We start from the raw sequence: 20667 nt of genomic DNA on the forward strand, positions 1-20667 counted from the left end.
CAGGCAGTAACTTCTGGCTTCCTTCTTCCTTCCTCAGGCCTCTTTGCACCTCCACGTGCCTTCAGTGCAATCAGACGAGCTACTCCACAGTAAACACTCCCATCCACTTGATTCTAATCAAACTTCTGATGTGCTCAGGTATTTATCATTGATCACCTGCAGAAATATTGTGCAATTCATTTTTAATGCTGCTGCAGTGAAGCTGCATGTTTGTTTTTCCTGCTGTTTTTTATTTTTTCTTTGTGAAGCTGATATCCTTAGTGCAGATAAATTGCTGTGCTTTAAGTGATTGTCACAGAACAGTGGAATAAAAACCAAACATCTCTGAGCCTTTCTTTAAATAACCAGTCTTTGAAAATGTTTGAAAAACAACAAATTCCTCAAACTAGAGGAGAGTTTGAGTCTAGCAGACAAGACAGAAATAGTTAAGCCAGAATATTGCACAGCAATCTTGTGGAAAATCTGAAGTGCTGAAGGACAGGAGCCCAGACCCATGCAAACATGGGATGCTAATTGAGAAAACATCAGATTATTTTTCCTTTTCTGGTTTTTTTTTTTTTTTTTTTTTTTTTTTTTTTTTTTTTTTTTTTAATGTGAACCTCTTGGTATGAACTGAGAATAGACAATTACAATGACAATTTTCCACCAAAAGCAAGTTTAGCTCTGAACTGCTGTAATAATTTGGAAGACATATAATTTCTGAGTGTTGGCAAACCTATTTTATGTTTTTGATGCCAAAGAAGCTGGATTCTAGTAAATTAGGGCTGTAAAATCCTGGTGAGAAAATGTGCTGGCCTGACAGAAGGCTGTTTGTTTTTCAGGTTTGTTCTGGAACAGTACAATGCACTCTCCTGGCTAACCTGTGATCCTGCAACCCAGGACAGACGGTCATGTCTCCCAATTCATTTTGTGGTGCTGAATCAGTTGTATAACTTTATCATGAATATGCTGTGATCTTCATCTGAATTTTGCAAGACAAAAATGAGGAAAAGGGATATTTCACTGCAGGACTAAGTTATAATTCTTCTCAGTGCAAGATGTTTGTGATGGGGTATGAATCTTGTTACTTCCAGCAAATATTGTTCTGACTTGTGAGAGGGGCACCCATCTTGCTGTCCTTGAGTCACTGACTATGGGGGACGCTTCAGAATGATGATCAGAAAGTGTATTATAACGTTTTTAGTAGCAAAATTAACCATTTTCCCCAGCCACAGTATTTGTGAAGAGTAATGAGCCATAGTACCCAGTCATGGTTAATGAATTTTAAAAGCATGGAGATGAGAAGAAACACGAGGAACAATTAAGTTTCAACCTATGGCTTCAGAACATCAAGATGTTCTTGTATTGGATTATAGTACTTAGTATTCAAAAATGCCTGCATCTCTTATTTATTGTAAGTTTTTAAATGTATAAATTGTCTTATATTTCTTAACCTCTTTTATAAAAATTTTCCTAGAAGGTTTATACTGCCTTCTTGCTTTAAAGCAATTGGTCTAAAATATATGTAATCGTCTTAATTAAAAGTTGCAGTAGGTTGCTTTTAGAGTATTATTTTTTTGTAAGGGGTGGGTGGGGACAGTAAATTTGTATTGTCTTGATGTACAGTTTAATGGGGATAGAGGGGTTAATGTCCATACCATTGTGTGTGGGGGATTTACAGCTAAGCTGTAGTTGCAGAGTACATGTACAGTAATGAAGTTCACTGTGTTTATATAAATTGAAAAGGTACCGGGTCTTACAGCATTTTATATCACACCTTTCCAGAGTAACAATGGCAATATATAAGTGATATTGTAGGTGGTTTAACTTGTAGTGAGAATAACATGAATAAACTCTTCAGTTGAAGTTTGTGTTATGGTTCAGGGCTGTGGCTAGATTCTCAGATCCACTTCCAGGACACGAGTTTTAATATCACAAGAACATCTCTTGTGCATTGTTGCTCCCTGGATATTCTTGGCACTGTGCTCACTGCATTGTTCGCTTCCACTTTTGTGATAAAATGCCAATCTGAGGCAGAACACACAGAAAACTCTGACCTTTATCCAAAGTCTCCTGCCAGGCTGAGATTTAGCCCAGCTCTAGCCATTTTACAAATGCAAAAATAGTCAATCTTGACTTTAAGATTGGTGTGTGTTTAACTAAAATGTGGTGTATATAGATTCTCAGTGAATTCTGGTATTCAGATTTTATTCCACTAGTAAAAAAACAGCACGAAACCCTGAACATTTTCCTTTTCCATGTATTTTTGGCACTGTGGTGAAGGTCCCAAGTATCAGTGCATGGCCTTCCCCATATCCCATTTTCAGGCTCTGGCTGGGGCATGTGCCAAGGAGGCTTTGCCCTCCCCAAGGAAGGGACTGACAAACCACAAGGCTTTCCTAAACGTCCCCCTCTATCTACAGTCACCATTTTTTCTCAGTAGTTTCCTTCCTTTTTTCCTAGCACATGCCAAATGTCTGTGGCTGCTCTAAAATAGCCCCTACGGGTGCTGAAGAGCAGCTGCAGATGCTTTTTGTGGGTTCCTTATCTGACTGCCAGATGAAAAACTGAACTCCTGCAGCGCTCCCAGGAGCCTGTCACGATAACCCAAGTCCTGGGTCTTAATATTGTCTGTCTCGCTGGTTTAAACCTGTAAAGGAGCAACTTTTAAGATCCATTTGTGCACCTGCTGTTAACCCCTCTACAAGGAAGAATTTGCTTGCATTTACCAAACTTACTGTGCTCATGAAAATCTCGTTTTGTAAATGCAAAAGACCTGCCTGAGGTGATTTTTTTTTTTCGTATGAACAGTCTCACTGAATCGTGTACATACAATATTAGCAACTTTTTTGGTTTTGTATAAAGAAGTTGTACAATTGGTGATGAGAATTTTCAGTCATTTCTTCAGAACAACATGAGTGCAATCAGAAGTTAGCATATTTTGATAAATAGAGTAAAAAACTGGGTCTGTCCATGACTTTATCTCGGTAATGCACCGCAGATTAAATGGCACATTGTCTTACAGAAGGGTTTTCTCATTTGGTTGGCATTTTTGACATGGAAAAGTGCTCCTAAAACTGGAATTTTCAAAGTGTATGTCCTTTTTCTTTTGAGCTTTGTCGCTAAGTGGTCATTTCTAACCCTGGCTCAGTTAACCAAGCTCCAAGGGCTGGGTTTTGGTGTGGCTTTGTTTTGTGTTCAATCTGAACTTGTATTCCTAAAGGTAAGTGAATCAGCTGCCTGAACGTTGGTGTAACTGTATTCTGTTACCTGGACCAGCCTTCCCTGTGAAACTCCTACTGTGAAAGCTGCCAGTCTCCCACTCCTCCCCCCCGTCAAATGCAATTAAAGTAAATGATAATATTATAACCACTATAAAAGACTAGAAGGGCCATTTCTGGAGTGATAGTCACAGCCGGCAATGTACATATCAAACCTGCCAGCACCACGGAGCCAACTATTATATTGGGCATACTTTTTTTGTTAGCTACTTTCATTTAACTATTTTAAGTGCACATAATAGCTGGATTATAAATAAAATTGTCAGAATCCAATAAGTCGAGGTTGTTTAGCAAGTACAAGCTTAAGTAGTTGAAAATTTCAGCTACAGATTTTCAAAACGGCCTTGCAAGAAACTGTTGTTCCTGTCAGTGCTTTAAGTAGCTGTGGAGGTTTATCTCTTTCAAGGAAAGAAGAAGCTGAGATCCTTCCATTCCAATTAAAAATACATATTTTAACCCAGATATTACTGCATTTAAGCCTTTTAGTCACATTTGATTCACTACTATTTGGATTTGGTTTCTGAAAACCCTGTTGCTAAGACCAGCAAGGCCACCAGCTGTACTTGTAACAACCCTCACATTTTAAAAGGAGCTGTAACATTTAGATCTTTCTAACATTCTCTGAAATAATTAAAGATAAATGGATTTATATTTAAATCCTCAGCTATGTTCTTACTTAGCTGTCAGTTATGGCGCAGATTATTGTATTTCTATATTTACCTCTGATGGTAATTTTAACTTTGTGTGTTGCTATGAAGACTTGCCGATGTCTTTAATCAAGCACTATTTGTTAATACTGTAATATCAAAATATTATGTTGCATTATTTTAAAGCTTTCAAGAATAAGAGTAAAACATTTTAAAAAAATGCTATTGCACCATATAATTTGCTGCACAACAGTACGGCACCGCATATCAGTCTGTTGGGATAGTAATGCTGCATCAACCTTGTTTTCATCTGGGTTTCATTGGAGAATTCATTCATGGGTGACATTGTACACGTTACTGTCTCGCAACCTCCAGCTGGGAAGGTGATTTTGTTTGTTTTATTTAATTTTTTTTTTAAGTAAAGGGCCCAGGACTATGCTTCATACTTAAAGGGTTTTTTTACTATTATTTGTGGGTGTACTTTTTATTTTCAGTGGAGTAAAGCTTAATTTACAGTAAAACTGGATTTGGGACCTACCACAATCCTCAGGGTCACTTTTTCAGGATGCTACTCATCGAGCTTTAGGTTTTTCCGAGTCAACTGGACGTGAGGACCTTGCCGAGCGCTGCCTTGGGCTTGTGATGGACTTGGCGCCCCTCAGCACGGCCGGACACAGCGGGAGCCGCTCCCGCGCCCTCAGGGCACGGCTGGACACACCGGGGAGCCGCTCCGCCACCCCGCTGCCATGGCTGGACACACGGGCAATCCCAACACCGCAGCTGGACACACCGGGGAGCTGCTCCGACACCGCGCTGGACAGGTCCGGGAGCTGCTTCAACGCCGCTCTGGCGTGGCTGGATAGGTCAGGGAGCCGCTCCCGCCGCCCTCAGGCACGGCTGGATGTGCCCGGGAGCCTCGCACAGCCGCCGCCACGTGCCCTCGGCCGAGCCGCCGCCGCATTCATCGTGACAAAACACAGCAACAAAAAGCGATTTAAGGAACAAACACTATTTCTGCCGAATGCCATAAACACTGAGTTGTACAAATTGTGATCGAGGAAATGAAGAAAAAAAAAAAAGGTTTATACTTTTTAAAAAAACAAAAAAATTCAAATGGAATAAATTATTCATGAAGCCTTGATTGTGCTGTGGGTTTATTGAGGGGGCGGGCAGGGCGGTGCCCCTCAGCCTTTCCCGCCTCTCCCTTTCCGCCCCTCAGCCCTCCCCGCCCCTCGGCCCTCCCGCCGTGACGTCACTTCCCGCTTCCCCCGGTAGTGGCGGCGGCGGCGGGTGGGCGCGGGGGCCGTGAGGGAGCCGCTGCCGCCGCCATGTCCGAGTGCTCGGCGCTGCAGTTCGTCAGCCCCTACGCCTTCGAGGCGATGCAGAAGGTGGACGTGGTGCGCCTGGCCGCGCTGAGCGACCCCGAGCTGCGGCTGCTGCTGCCCTGCCTCGTGCGCATGGCGCTGTGCGCGCCCGCCGACCAGAGCCAGAGCTGGGCGCAGGACAAGAAGCTGATCCTGCGGCTGCTCTCGGGGGTTGAGGCGGTCAATTCCATCGTGGCGCTGCTCTCCGTGGACTTCCACGCCCTGGAGCAGGACGCCAGCAAGGAGCAGCAGCTCCGGTAAGGCGGAGAGCGGGGATCTGTGGCGGAAGCGCTGTGTGGCTGTTCCAGCTGTTCCAGCTGTTGCAGCGCCGGACAGACCCGGCCATTCGTGTCCCTCGATGCTCTCTAGGAAAGCCCCGGGGTTTGTTGTGTGTGCTGGGATCTGCGGAGCTGTGGGAGGCACTGGGGGAGCTGCCCCGGCAGGGGAGGGCTGGGATGGCTCTGTGGGATGAAGGGACAGCTCAGATGGATGCGCTCTCCTGACTCTCTGTGCTGCTGGGGAATAGAAGCACTTGAAACTTCGATAATGTACTGAATTAGCTTTCTTGTACTGCAATTCCAACAGTCTTTAAAGGATAGAAGAGATCCCTGCCTTCCTTTAACCAGAAGCATTTCTGTCTTTGCGGAAACGTTTAACACTTGTTGTTTTGAATTGTGTGCCAGGCACAAGCTGGGAGGTGGCAGTGGTGAAAGCATCTTGGTGTCACAGCTGCAGCACGGGCTGACGCTGGAATTTGAGCACAGTGATTCTCCTCGGCGGCTCCGGCTGGTGCTCAGCGAGTTGCTGGCCATTATGAACAAGGTGAACTTCCCCATAGGTGGATATTTGTGAGATTTAGGTTCCTCTCTGGAATGGCTGACACACTGGTGTGCTTCTGGTGCTGCTGCTTCTTCTCCAGTCCTTACATGCTGTATCAAGAGTCTGATTGAACAGTGGCTTGTGCTTAAACTCTTTGTGACTTCCTAAGGAAGTCTTTGCTGATGTTAGAGAGACTCTATAATATAGAGATCTGTACTCCCGCATAATGTGATTTGGTGATCTGTCAGTGCAGAAATAATTTGGAAATGAAGTGCTGACTTTTCTCCATCCCATTCTTTGCCCCTACTGCAGTGTGGTATTAACCATCATATTTCTCTTCCCCCACTTCCTCCTCACCAAACATTTTGTTTTCCTTGGGTAAACTTAGAATGTCAGTGGGTTGTTTTTCTTTCTTCTGAAAAGAAGCAATGGTACCATCTGTGTTGAAGTATTTCCAGTAGTAAATATTTCTTATTCTACAAACTTTTCCTGCTTGTTCTGTGTTGATAGCTTTATGGCTTTGGCAGTTTTTAATCTACTAAAGATGCTGGATTTAAAACAGATTTAGACAAATTGCTCCATAAAACCTGTTCACTGATGATAAATGTTCTCTTGCAGGTGTCAGAATCAAATGGTGAATTTTTCCTCAAATCTTCTGAGCTCTTTGAGAGTCCTGTGTACCTGGAGGAGGCAGCAGATGTTCTCTGCATTTTGCAAGCAGGTGTGTTTCTGTACTTATGGTGTTTTCTGACCTCTCACAAATGTAACAAAGCAATTTTGGAGCTGCTGTGGCAGATGTAAGGTTAATGTAAGCTCTTGGAAACAGGGTTTTCGTTTCCCAGTGAAACATTGTGACTTTCAGCACCCTCTTTCCATGCAGAGCTGCCATCACTGTTGCCAATAGTGGATGTGGCTGAGGCTCTGCTGCACGTTAAGAACGGAGCCTGGTTCCTTTGCCTGCTGGTGGCCAATGTCCCTGACAGCTTCAATGAGGGTGAGTTACAGCTTCTCCTCCAGCTTTTGAAGTGATTTCTACCAGTGTGGATAATTCTGGGCTAAACCATGAGTTGTACAGATTTGAATGCTGGGTGCTGCCACCAGGGCATGTTCAGTCCCATTTTTTGCAGGCCAAAAATGCTGTCTGTCACAGACATCTTTTATGAAAAATTCTTTTCCTTAGGATTTTTTTCTCCTGAGAAGCTGAGAAGCCTCAAAAACAAAATCTAAACAATGGTTATCTGCTGCTGTGGAATGCAACAGGTGCATCTGTGATTGGTCTCATGTGGTTGTTTCTAATTAATGGCCAGTCACAGTCAGCTGGCTTGGACTCTGTCTGAGACACAAGCTTTTGTTACTCATTCTTTCTTATTCTATTCTTAGCTAGCCTTCTGATGAAACCCTTTCTTCTATTCTTTTAGTATAGTTTTAATGTAATATATATCATAAAATAATAAATCAGCCTTCTGAAACACGGAGTCAGATTCTCATCTCTTCCCTCATCCTCAGACCCCTGGGAACACTGCCACATGTCACAGCTTTTCATCTGTAGGTCCCTGTTACAAAGGCTGATTGGGCAGGGGCTGAGAACCTCCTCTGTCCCTGCTAACAGGGATTTAGATGCCACTGAGACAGGTGACAATTTGAGTTGGGAAGGGCAGATTTCCTCAGAGGTGCTGTTGGCTTTTTAGTGTGCAGGGGTTTGATAAAGAACGGCGAGCGGCAGGACGAGGAGAGCGTCGGCGGCCGGCGCAGGACGGAGGCTCTGCGGCACCTGTGCAAGATGAACCCTTCCCAAGCCCTCAGGGTGCGGGGCATGGTGGTGAGTCTCTCATCAGAATCCCAAAAACCTTCCTGAAGCTTCCAACCCAGCAAAGATGACTGAGCCTGGGTGTTTTATCAGGTGGAGGAGTGTCACCTGCCAGGTCTTGGTGTGGCTCTGACCTTGGATCACACCAAGAACGAATCCTCAGATGATGGAGTGAGTGACCTGGTGTGTTTTGTGAGTGGTTTGCTGCTCGGAACAAACGCAAAGGTTCGGACGTGGTTTGGAACTTTCATCCGAAATGGACAACAGGTAAGAAAATCTTTGAGTATTCTGCTTTTAAAGAAATATTCTTGTAGCTTGATGTAACTCATCTGGACATGTGCTGCAGATTTGTCTGAATGCACAGAAATGCTGTTGTATGTCTTGGAGAAACCTTTACAGGGCAATCTCTGCTTATGAGGCTCTCCATAAATAATGTCCCTGAAGGCAGCAGCTATTTGGGTGTTCCCCTGAGAGGTTTTTAGGCCTGGAAACCAGGGAATTGTAAGGTTGTAATATTTGCCTGATAAAAATGTTCATTCTCAGTGTTCACAGTGGGAAGATGCTCAGGTGACATAGCTAAAGCTCAGAACTGAAAACTATATTTAAATAAAATAACCCTCTTCCTTTGACTATGAAAACTCTTACATAACACATTGTTTGTTGGGCTGAATTTGACATTGTCCTCATCTCTAAACCTCTCACACAGAGAAAAAGAGATAACATCAGCTCTGTGCTGTGGCAGATGAGGAGGCAGCTGCTGCTGGAGCTGATGGGGATCCTGCCCACGGTGCGCAGCACGCACATCGTGGAGGAGGCGGAGGCCGACACGGAGCCCAACGTGTCCGTGTACTCGGGGCTCAAGGAGGAGCACGTGGTGAAGGCCAGCGCCCTGCTGCGCCTCTACTGTGCCCTCATGGGCATTGCTGGCCTCAAGTAAGGAGCCTTGGCATGCTCTGGGGTTTTGTTCATGTCATGGCTGTGAGGGCTTTGGGCTTTCTGTCATAATGCCGCTGTGTCCTCAAAACTTGTGACAGCACTCACCAATTTCTCTGTTGCTGCAAAATCACTTCTGCAGACTTGTTAAGAGAACTCGAAACCCACGTGGCTGGGGCAGTGTAGAGTTATCAGCTGTTTTCTCTTCTAGCAATATACATTGCATAGCTTTTGAATTTATTCCTTTGCTTTCGCTTTTTAGAGAGTTTTGATGTAGCATCTTTATGCATTGTTAGTTTTAATTTAAGTAGTTTGTACCAGTAGACAAGATTATATCCTGGGGAAGTTTCCTCACTGTTGTCTCATAACAGATTTTTATCTCTGTTAAGTTCAGAGCAAATTACCACCTTGACAGATTGAATAGCAGGGAAAGTTGAATTTTAACCATTGTGTGAGACTGGGAATCTCTTCCCTGTTCAGTGCCCAGCTTTGTTTTGTTCTGTGTCCTGCCCAGGCCCACGGATGAGGAGGCTGAGCAGCTCCTGCAGCTGATGACGAGCCGCCCTCCCGCCACCCCGGCCGGCGTGCGCTTCGTGTCCCTGTCCTTCTGCATGCTCCTGGCCTTCTCCACGCTGGTCAGGTACTGTCAGTGCAGCAGGAGCTTTGCAAGATCTCACTGGTTTAGCACCAGAGCTGCACATTCCCCCTAATGCTTTATAAAATCTCTGTATGTTGATTTTTCTCACCTTGTGGTTGGTGAATGGATATTTCACTCTTGTTTTATACCAAGTCTTTTCAGAGGTGAGCATTAGCATGAGCTTAGTGTGAGTGGTTTTTTGAAGGCTGAAGTAGGCCTGACTTGTTCACTTTTCCTTGGAACAGGTTCATGGCTAAGTTCCTTAGAGAGAAGCAGTGCAGATAATTCAGGGTGTAGCTTTCTCTTGGGTGCATTCCAGAAAGGAAGTTGCCTGACAGTTGGACTGACCTTTGTGCCAAATATCACTTCTTATCAGCACTTGGATGCTGAAGTGAAAGTGACAGAAAGTCTCCTGGTGTAAGGTTCCTCAAACTGTACAAACAGTACAGTTCCTGTACTTGCAGGTACTACCACTACCTGCAAGTGATAGTAAAACTGGCACTGGTTTTCTGGGAAAAGGATCTATTATGGATTTTCTTTCTGCAGCACCCCAGAGCAGGAGCAGCTCATGGTGATGTGGCTCAGCTGGATGATAAAGGAAGAAGCCTACTTTGAAAGGTGAGAGCAGGCTGGATTTCTTTTAGTGATTCCAGTAATCTCACATTTATTTATGTCCTGTTCACTTACGTCCTATATTTCTTCCTCTTTGTTCTCATCAGCATTTCTGGTGTGTCTGCTTCCTTTGGAGAGATGCTGCTCTTGGTAGCCATGTACTTCCACAGCAACCAGCTCAGTGCCATCATTGATTTGGTCTGCTCCACCTTGGGAATGAAGGTAAATCCTGAACTATTTCTAACCTGTACATTTGTCTCTTAAAATCAGATTTTTACTTTTGATATAAAGAGCTTTTGTTTTGCTAATATACCTAAAGTAAATATAACCTGAAAAATGAGTTAATTAATCTGGAAGAACACTCAGATGTGCATAGCTCTTGATACAGAGGAACATGGTGATAAAAGAATCTTCAAAAAGTGATGTCCTGTTGAAATCATTATTTCCGAGAAATGAACTTTTTAGAAGACTGACTGAAGTGTTTTCCAAATTGAGCTGCAAAGTTTTTATTTTAAATAGTTAAAAGAAAAATCTATACTTGTAAAAATTAATTTCAGTAAATTACTAAAGGGGATTTGCCAACAATTCACTATTGTGAAACAATGTCTCACCAGATGTAAAAGCTGGGGAGGGAGATTTTAGGGCAAGGAAGACATTGGGTGGTTAACTTGTGACATTGGAAAATATTTCTGTTTGACATTTGATACAGATGTGATTTGACTGGGATACCAGGAAAACCAAGTTTTAAAAGGCTAAAAGTTAACAGTAGTTATAAGAAAGATAGAACTTGCAATTCTAAGTACTTCATGTGAATTTCAGATTGTTATTAAGCCCAGCTCACTGAGCAGAATGAAGACAATCTTCACACAGGAGATTTTCACTGAACAGGTATTTTCAACCTAGGGATTTTTTTTCCTCCTTTGCCCTTTCCTTTGCCTTTGGGATATTCCCCAAAAATGAGATGCCAGTCAGGGCTGTGTGACTCGGTCACCTTGTGCTGAGTGGTTTTTGTGCTCTCTGTCTCTCCCTGCAGGTGGTCACAGCCCATGCTGTCCGTGTGCCTGTGACAGGCAGCCTCAGTGCCAACATCACTGGCTTTTTGCCCATCCACTGCATTTACCAGCTCCTAAAGAGCCGTTCCTTCACCAAGCACAAAGTGTCCATTAAGGTACCACCTTTGTCTTGTACCACCTTCTGTTCATAATTCTGAGTGCTGATGAGGTTTTGCAGGCTGGTTGACTTAGAGGAGCAGAATTCTTGATGAATCTTGTACCTTCCTATCATGTAATTTAAGAATGAACTGTGTTTGAAGTTGGGTGCCCATTTTTAGCTCTGCAATCCAGAGACCACTGCTTAAAGAAGTTAAAAACAATAAATCTCTCTCCCCCATCTGTGTTTAATCATAGTCAGAATGATTTCCCGCCAGGACAAGTTCTATTTGTGAATCAGGGTCCAGGACACAGAGTTTATGACCAGTTCAGAACTGGTTTTACACTTTCCAAAGTCAAAGGCTCTGCTCAGTCATGGGCTGTTCTCTTGCAGGACTGGATCTACCGGCAGCTCTGTGAAACCACCACCCCCCTGCACCCTCAGCTGCTGCCCCTCATTGATGTCTACATCAACTCCATCCTCACTCCTGCATCTAAATCCAACCCAGAGGCCACCAACCAGCCTGTGACAGAGCAGGAGATCCTCAATGTTTTCCAAGGACTCTCTGGGGTAATCATCTTGTTTGGATTTTTCTTGTACTTTATGGGGATGTGGTTTGTGTTAAATTGCTTCACTTTTTGCTTTCACTGCCTGTGAACTCCCTCCTGCTACTGTGACAATCATATATTTTGAAGTGACTCTTGTTACTCAGATATTCACCATATTTGTGGGTGAATCCATATTTTTCTTGCCAAGAATCAGGAATGCCACCTGACCTTTGTGTGTGGTTTATGTGCAGGGAGAAAACGCTCGTTCCACGCAGCGCTTCAGCATCACCACACAGCTGCTCGTGCTCTACTACGTCCTGTCCTATGAGGAGGCACTGCTGGCCAACACAAAGATCCTGGGTAAATGTGGGAGCATCAGGGAGAGACAGATTAACTGAAAATTAGGTGCAAAGAGGGGAATAATTCATGCTGCTGTCAGATTCAAGCACAACATAGAAAGTTCAGGTGTTTGTAGTAAATAAAACATTGCTGTAGAGATTCAGGACGTAAAGTTCCTGCTAGAACTCTCTAGTGGAGTCATTTGTTTTACAGATTAAGAGAGGTCCAAGCTGAGTTACTAGAAATATTTATGAGCATCTAAGGAATGCAGTAACAATTAACAAAGACTTCATAATTATTTGAGATCTTCATTTATTCACGTGTCATCAAACGTGCAGTTTCTTTGGGTGGACAATTTTATAGTTGGTAATACTTAATGATCCCATTTTTACCTTTGAAGTGAAGACTTTAAACCAGTTCTAAAAGACCTTTGTGTATTTTATTGATGAAATTAAACTTTAGTGAAAATTCAGTGTTTGTACCTGGTGTGTGTTTTTACCAGCCCTTTTTAAGGTGCAAAACTTCCAGTATTCTCCAGTCTTTTTTCTTCATGTCTGAAGTACCATGAAATCAATTGCAGTTATTTGATATTTTCTCAAATTTACCTGGATAATATAGAGACAAGTTTTCATTATTAATCCAGTTGGGGATAGAATTGTTTTTAGCTGTAACTGCTCCATGTGGTTTCTTGTCCTGTTCCCTTGTAGCTGCAATGCAGAGAAAACCCAAGTCCTACTCCTCAGCACTGATGGACCAGATTCCAATCAAGTACCTCATCCGGCAGGCACAGGGGCTGCAGCAGGAGCTGGGAGGTAAAAACGTGTCTGAAGGTCTAAGGTGCATGGAAAGGAAGGCTGAGTGCTCTCAGCTCAGTGGCTGTTGCTTTTTTCATAGCTTGCTTTCCTTTCTCTTGCTTTTAAAATCTGTCACGAGTAGCTACTGAGATTGCAGAGGTGATTTGAAGAGTCACAGTGACAGTGTGAGGAAAGCAGTTCTTTTAGAGTAGATCTTACCTCCCTAGGACAGGTTTTAAGGTGGGAATTACCTGACAATGTTGAATATTCCAGGCTGAATTCAGGAGATATTTTCCAAAGGGTGACTTTTCCTCTCTGTTGGAGTATCAGGCTGTGAGCGTGCACCTCACTGAGCTGCAGCCCAGCCGTTCAGTTCAGGGCTTGAAATAAAGGGCACAGATGTGTTCAGGTACAGATGCAGCTGCTCAAATCTGAGCTGTGAATGTCCCTGATGTCCCCAAGGGTTGCACTCTGCCCTGCTGAGGCTCCTGGCCACCAACTACCCCCACCTGTGCATTGTGGATGACTGGATCTGTGAGGAGCAGATCACTGGCACCGACGCCCTGCTCAGGAGGATGCTCCTCACCAACATGGCCAAGAACCACTCTCCCAAACAGCTCCAGGAAGGTAAGGAGCTTCATTCCAAGTAAATTCCTCCCAAATGGATTGGAGTATAGTTGATTTGGGAATGTGTGATTAAACTGCATTTGTATAACCAAAATGCTTCTAATGGCAGAAGTCGTGTTTTACCCAGATCCTGTTATTTCTGTTTTCCAGCCTTTTCCATGCTGCCTGGGAATCACACCCAGCTGATGCAGATCCTGGAACATCTGACCCTTCTCTCAGCTGGAGAATTGATCCCCTATGCAGAGGTGTTGACCTCAAACATGAATCTTCTGCTGGAAGCTGGAGTCCCTCGGGGGATTCTGCAGGCTGTCAATAAACTCTGGATGGTTCTCAACACTGTCATGCCCAGGAGGTATCAAGGCTCAAAATACTGTTTGGTTTCTTGGTGCACAGAGGTGGGAGGCCACTTTTTCTTTTAAAAATAACACAGTGCCTTTAGCTGGGAGGTTGGAGCTGTGATTGAATAGAATGTGTTGGAGCTGCATTTTTTTAGTTTGTTGATATTTTGAACCTTTGCATTTAGAAGGAAGGATTTGTTCTCAGGGGAAAGGAAGTCTTCAGTTTAAAATACAGGAGTATGGTTTTTTAGTGTCTGTGCTGAATTCCTGATGGAACAGGAACTCACTTTGGTTAGAAAATGCCTTTTTTAATGAGGTGGATACTCTGCTGCAGTGAAAAGTGCTGCAAGTCCAGGGAGAGTAAGTGAACTGTACCTTGGTTAAATTCAAGGGCTGTAAACGGAGTTTGTGCTACTTGAAGGCCTAGAAAAGTATGGCTGAGTGACCAAGTGCTTAGGGAATCTCTTTTCTCATACACATTTTCTATTTAAAAGGAAAAAATCATAAAAATATTCTCATTTTAGGTTGTGGGTGATGACTGTTAATGCCCTGCAGCCTTCAGCAAAACTGGTGAGGCAGCAGAAATACACCCAGAATGATCTGATGATTGACCCCCTGATTGTGCTCAGGTGTGACCAGAGAGTGCACAGGTGAGTCTGTGCTGCTGCACAGGGAATGCTTAACACAAAGGTGTCCAACAGGAAACTTCTGAGAGCTTTCAGCACTTCAGAACATCTTTTCAGACTAATCACAAACTAATCACCTGTGTTGTGTTAAACTTGGCCTGAGGACTGTGAGGCTGGGCCTGCTGTTCCAGCATTTCATCCTGTCCAGCTGTGTTTTCAAAACTTTGGGATTTGCACATGGCTCATCCATTTTGGATTTAGGTGTGGGAATTTGTGGTGAAGAGGCTTTGCAGAGTGTTGGAAATGCTGCTGGTACATGGTGGTGGGTGAGGTGTAGCTGTAACACCCTCCCAGCTCCTGTGCCTGTGGTTATTCCATATTTTGGGCAGCAGTTTCTGCCTGTGGGTGCTGCTGTGGATGTGACAGAGGCAGATTTGCTTCATTTCCCAAGGGAATCTTTGCAGTACTTGGAAATTGTTCCCCCAGCTGTCAGTGGTGCCAGAGGAGGAGCTGAGGTGCCACAGCCTTTGGGATACTTTTAATTTGTTCATGGTACTGAAAAATCTTTGTTTTGCTGTGTTCCCATGTCAGGAGCCCTCCTCTGATGGATATCATTTTGCACATGTTGAATGGATATCTTCTTGCTTCCAAAGCTTACCTTAATGCTCACCTGAAGGAAACAGCAGAGCAGGACATGAGGCCATCCCAAAACAATCCAATGGGTCCAGAGGCCCCAGAAGTTACAAGGGAAGAGTTAAAAAATGCTTTGCTTGCTGCTCAGGTAAGAGGGAAGAAATGGATAATTCCATGATGTGAGGAAAAAGTGATGAGAGAGGAATGCAGAAACAGGAAATTAAACAATGAGGCCTTTTAAATTATTTTATTTTACCAACCTCTGTTACCATGGAAAAGAAGATAGCCTTTGTATTCAGATGGTTTAATATTTTCTTTTTTCTGGTCTGAAGCAATGTGCTGATTTACTGCTTTGATAGTGGTTGTTTGTCAGGACAGATGAGTTCTGCCCACCAGCCCTTTTGCCTCGATGCTTGTGTGATCCAGAGGCTGTTTGTGGTTGGATTTGGAGCAGTGAGACAGCAATAAATGGAAATTCTTGAGTAATCCTGTTCCACAGACATCCCTTCATCCCTGGAAGAATGCCACATAGGGAGTTCCCCTTATAATACTATTTTTGAGTTAGCAGGAAGTTTTATATTTAAATTATCAGGGTGATGAATATTGTGAATTCCATGGCTCTGTGCATATTTTGGCTGCTCTGGATGCTTTAAGGGACCCCTGGGTATTTATTTTGAAGCAACATGAGATTCCACTGAATTTACTCTTTTCATCTGTGATTATGATATTTTGTTAGACTTAGCCTTTATTTTTCTTTCCATCTTGATTGAGATAAACTGTTGAAGTTTTTAAAATATTCTACAGGATTTGTGGTTCTTGAGCTGAGTCATTTTCATTCTGTACTTAAAAAAATCCATAGGTAGAAATCTCAAGTACATGACAATCTTCCATTTCTTAAATTATCTTTGTTTTGTGTTTGATTTGTTTTTATTTCACTTTTTTAAGCATCATCTCTGGCTTTTCTCCCCAGGACAGTGCTGCTGTGCAGATCCTCCTGGAGATCTGCTTGCCTACAGAAGAGGAGAAGGGGCAGAGCAGCAGAGCCCAGGGTTTGCTGAGGGATGTGCAGAGCCCCCCGAGCCCTCAGGGGGCTGAGGCAGAGGAGGAGGAAGAGGAAGAGGAGGAGCAGAGCTTGCTGTGCAACCTGCGGGAGGTGCAGTGCCTGATCTGCTGCCTGCTGCACCAGATGTACATTGCTGACCCCAACATTGTCAAACTGGTGCATTTCCAGGTGTGCCTGCCCTGCCCAGGGTGGCAGAGCCAAGGGGGGAGCTCAGGGGCTGCTGGAGGTTCCTCAGGAATGATAATAATCCACTTTTGTCCTTCTGTCTGCTCCCATCTGCACTTCCTCCCTGTTGCAGTGCCTGGTTTAGTGAGATCTCTCTTGTCTCTTGGTTTAGTGAGAAGGCAGCACCCAAACTCTGCCTGCTCCCCCCCTTTGTGCCTCTGCCCCTTTCAGTTTGTCCATCTACCCCAAGGAAAACTGCCCTTGTAATCACCATGTAATGACTCATTCCACATCTTTTGTGGGTTACTTTTTTCTGGCCTTGTTTTTAAATTAATATTCCCATTATTCAAAACTAATTTGGCTTCAAATGTAAACATCTCCTTATCTTTCCTTTTTGTTTGGGCACAGTTTATCTCTTTACAATGTTGGCCCTGCAAAAGCATCTGAGCCCCTTCAAAAAGAGAATGGAAGAGGGGGAAGATCAGTAATTTCTAAAATACAAATGTGTTTTTAATGCATATTAAGTTGCTCCTTGCCAGATGGCAGACTCTTTACAAGGAGTTAATTTGCCTTGACCTGGAACTGATTAAATGATAAAAAAGTCATTATGGGGCAATTGTGAAATGAGCAGGTTGGGGCTGATGGTGAAATTTGGAGCACAGGAAAGACACAGAAGGAAAAGGTCACTGCAGTCTGCTTTCCTCTGGGGAGTGGGGGGAGAGCTTCTATAAAAATAAATCATTGAATATTGATGATAAAGAATTGATCCAGAGCCTGGGTTTGTACCCAGTCTGCCTCTTGTTCCTTGGCATTCCAGGCCTGCTGCAAACTCTAGACAAAAGGGAATTATGAATATATTAACTTTGAAACAAAGCATTAACTCAGGTGTAATTTAAATCTGACTTGAAGCAGAATTTTCAAACACACCTGTGGCACACTGCCACACCTCTTCTCTTCATCCCACAGGGTTATCCATGTGAGCTCCTGGCACTGACAGTGGCTGGGATCCCATCCATGCACATCTGCCTGGATTTCATTCCTGAGCTCATTGCCCAGCCTGAGCTGGAAAAGCAGGTACTGGGAATCACTGTGGGATGCTGGCATGGGGGAGAATAAAACAGTCACTAAAAACATCCTGTTCTGACTTGCCTGGGATGTTCAGGGAATATTTGTAGCACTTTTACATTAAATTAAAGGCCTGGCATTGAAGGTAACTGGAATTTGTTGGGTTGAAGATTCCCTGTTTCTGTACCAAACCAACTTTGTAGTTTATCTTATTTAATCCTTTCTAGTATTAACTTACTGCTGAGGTTAAAACTAGAGTGTGTCAGACCTAAATATCTTCTGCAAGGGTTGTGTTGCCCATTGTGTGTTGCTTTATTGCTCATTATTGTTGGAGCAATAGTTCTGAGGGAGATTTTGAAGCACTGATTAATGTTAAATATGTGTGGGTTATTTTTCTTCATACCAGCAGAAAAATAACAACTATTGTTTCCTTCATGGTGAAAGAGGGAATATTTACTTACTGTTAAGTGTGGTGAAGAGCTTTGGTTAGAAGTTGTATAACCTCATTGTTTTTCTCTGTTTTGGCAGATCTTTGCCATCCAGCTGCTCTCCTACCTGTGCATCCAGTATGCCCTGCCCAAATCCCTCAGCGTGGCTCGCTTGGCCATCAACGTGATGGGCACTCTGCTCACAGGTACCACCCCAAAATCCACCTCTGGAGGGCCAGCAGGATTTCTCTGGGCTGAATGCAGTTTTCTCTGTCTAACTGCTATTATAAAAGTGACAATTCTTGATTGGATTTTATAATAATTTATTTTTACTCCTGCATTTCCTCCTCCTCCCTGGCAGTCCTGACCCAGTCCAAGCGTTACACGTTCTTCATGCCCACCCTGCCCTGCCTGGTGTCCTTCTGCCAGGCCTTTCCTCCCCTCTATGAGGACATCATGTCCCTGCTGATCCAGATTGGACAAGTTTGTGCCTCTGATGTTGCCACACAGACCCGAGACTTCGACCCCATCATCACCCGTAAGTCACAGACTCAGCACCCCAAAGGGGCCAGGCACAGGGAGATGAGACAGAAATGTGGTGCTGCTGTGATAATTTACTTAATTACTGACTTAATTTACTTCATTATTTACTTAAATGTTGTGGTGTTGTGATAATTTACTTGTGGGGAGTTCTGGAAGGAATTTGAGATGGGATTTGTGAATTGGTTTTGATGGTGTGGTTTATTTTTTTGTCTTTGTTATAGGAAGGGTGAGTTCAGTTTATATCATTATTGTATGGTTTAAAAGGTCACAAGACCTTTAGTTACAAGGCTTTTTAAGGAGTTATTGATGAATAAAATATTGTTAATAAGGATATTTATGTTTTCGACTCAGTCTTTAAATATTTAGTCTTATGGACTCAGTGTAAGGTTTTTAGCTAATTATGATATATAAACTTAAGAGTTTATGCATTACAATAGATATATATCACATGCATTTTAAACTTGTTTATTTTTGTAACTACTTTTATTTTTTCTATATTTTAAACTTTAAAACTAAACTTTTTTTTACTTAGTTTAACATGATTTTGCTGTAAGCTATAAATTCTTATTCTTGCTTCTAGTACTTAATTTTGGAAGCTTTTTCTAAAGTTTCAGATCAAATCTTGTGTTTAATTCTAAACTTCAGCTTACAAACCTAAAGTTCTGAGGGTTCTCTGTGTTTCACATTTCATGGTGTCTCTGGAAATAACCAGAGCATGGGATGGTGCTGGCTCAGCTTTGCAATCTCCTATTTGTGTTATAGCTGGAAAGAGCAATTCTCAATATTTATCTTATTTTTCCAGGTCTCCAGCAGCTGAAGGAGAAGCCACACGATTTCTCAGGGTTCTGTAAAGATTCCTCCAGCAAAAGCTGCTCCAGGGACTCTGCAAGCCTGGACCCTGATGTGCAGCTGTGCCAGTGTGTGGAGAACACCATCATCGAAATCATCAACATGAGTGTCAGTGGCATTTAGGGAAAAAAACCCCAGGCAAGTTGTCCTGTAGTTTTTCCCACTCTTTATGGTGCCTAAATTTGGAAAAAGCTGTGAAAGTGGGCTGAGGAGCTGGAGCAAAGTCCACAATTTTCATTCCTTGATTGAGTCACGGCTGAGGAGAAAATCCCTTCAACCGGATTTGGTGAGAACTTCTGAGGCTGAAGGGATCAGGGAATAATTTCCAGGGAAAAAGTGATTTTCAGGCTTGCTCAGCTCCTGAAGTGGCACAGCAACACACCTGGAAGGGTTTTAGAACACTGAAATATTTCTTTTGTTGGGCAAACAGCAAAAGGATGGCTGAGAAAAATTGGAGATTGAAATTTGCCTGAGGTAAATGAGCTGCTGCTGCTGCAGGGCCTTGCAGAGCAAGGTGGAATAAAGTGCTCCAGGAAATACTTGAAAAAGTGGTGTCAAAAACCTGCACCTTCACACTGAGCTCTCAGAAAATGAGGAAATTTATTTCTGTGTCAAGCCATTGCTCAGAGCTTCAGTTCATGAAATCAGGAGCTTCATTCAAAGATCAACCAGGCTTCACTGAGGGTTTGAAACTGGTCTAAAAGTTTCTTAAAAAAAAAAAGTGCTGATAGTAAAGATGAGCCATAGAAATGGGATTTTAAAGAATACAGCTCAGATGGTTTTGTGGTTTTTAACTTAAAAAAAAAAAAAAAAAAGATGAAAAAGACTTGAGGGAATGAGTGCAGAGCTGTCATCAGGAGAAGATTGAAAAGAGAAATGGATGCTGAGGGTGGCTGTGCAGAGGGACAGCAGGGACAGGTTTCAGCTGTGCCAAAGCAGTTCCAAGGCCAAATCCTTTCTGCTCCATGGGGTTGGTTGTTCTTTTGTGTGCAAGGCTGGAATTCCCTCATGGGAATGTGGGAAAGCCCCGTGGGTTTGTGTTCCAGGGTTCCTGCTGTGACACCCCCGTCACCATCTGCCTACCGAGTGTATTTTTGTCATCTTTATGTAAATTATGTAAATAATTGAAATGTATGTATTTTTTTTCTCCTCGGTTCCAAGTGTAATTTTATATCCTGTAGTGGTATTTAAATAAAAAAATCCCAAAAAACAACAACAGCAGTATGACTGAAGTTCAAAGGGGTTTTCTGTTTTGCTTTTAAGTTTCCAGGTTCATCCCAAATTTCACCTGAGGGAAACAACTGACAAGAACAGGAGCTGTGTGTGGCAGTAATGAAAAAACACTGATTTTCCAAAATCTATTAATTTTTCCATGGTGCTTTCTGTGCACTCTGCTTAAAAGTATAAATATAATATAATAT

At 43.1% G+C, this 20667-nt stretch overlaps 2 protein-coding genes across 2 annotated transcripts in view; both read left to right on the forward strand.

Annotated features, from left to right (window-relative positions):
- Window positions 1-1850, forward strand: part of MED13 (mediator complex subunit 13) — a 54184-nt gene extending 52334 nt beyond the window's left edge. Inside the window, exons 29-30 of the mRNA XM_058037485.1 lie at window positions 38-138; window positions 822-1850. Of these exons, the coding sequence (XP_057893468.1) occupies window positions 38-138; window positions 822-954 (234 nt within the window). The 3' untranslated portion in view covers window positions 955-1850. The remainder of the gene's footprint in view (window positions 1-37; window positions 139-821) is intronic.
- Window positions 1851-5201: 3351 nt separating this feature from the next.
- On the forward strand, window positions 5202-20456 carry INTS2 (integrator complex subunit 2). The gene is made up of 24 exons (XM_058037744.1): window positions 5202-5528; window positions 5955-6093; window positions 6709-6811; window positions 6971-7084; window positions 7779-7909; window positions 7991-8164; window positions 8604-8830; window positions 9345-9470; window positions 10014-10085; window positions 10187-10301; window positions 10899-10967; window positions 11113-11247; window positions 11622-11798; window positions 12028-12136; window positions 12823-12927; window positions 13372-13536; window positions 13687-13888; window positions 14399-14524; window positions 15092-15281; window positions 16104-16364; window positions 17328-17435; window positions 17955-18060; window positions 18216-18392; window positions 19200-20456. The coding sequence occupies exons 1-24, from the start codon at window positions 5236-5238 to the stop codon at window positions 19367-19369; spliced, it is 3594 nt and encodes a 1197-aa protein (XP_057893727.1). The 5' UTR covers window positions 5202-5235; the 3' UTR covers window positions 19370-20456.
- The last annotated feature ends 211 nt before the right edge of the window (window positions 20457-20667 follow it).

The sequence above is a fragment of the Melospiza georgiana genome, chromosome 19 (assembly GCF_028018845.1).
Source record: "Melospiza georgiana isolate bMelGeo1 chromosome 19, bMelGeo1.pri, whole genome shotgun sequence".
NCBI classification, from domain to species: Eukaryota; Metazoa; Chordata; class Aves; order Passeriformes; family Passerellidae; genus Melospiza; species Melospiza georgiana.

Bases quoted from the DNA above. Each gene is read 5' to 3' on its own strand.
- INTS2 (XM_058037744.1), top strand. From the start codon at position 5,236: ATGTCCGAGTGCTCGGCGCTGCAGTTCGTCAGCCCCTACGCCTTCGAG. The intron at 12,137-12,822 runs GTAAATGTGGGA...GTTCCCTTGTAG, and splicing joins GGCCAACACAAAGATCCTGG to CTGCAATGCAGAGAAAACCC. The intron at 13,537-13,686 runs GTAAGGAGCTTC...TCTGTTTTCCAG, and splicing joins TCCCAAACAGCTCCAGGAAG to CCTTTTCCATGCTGCCTGGG.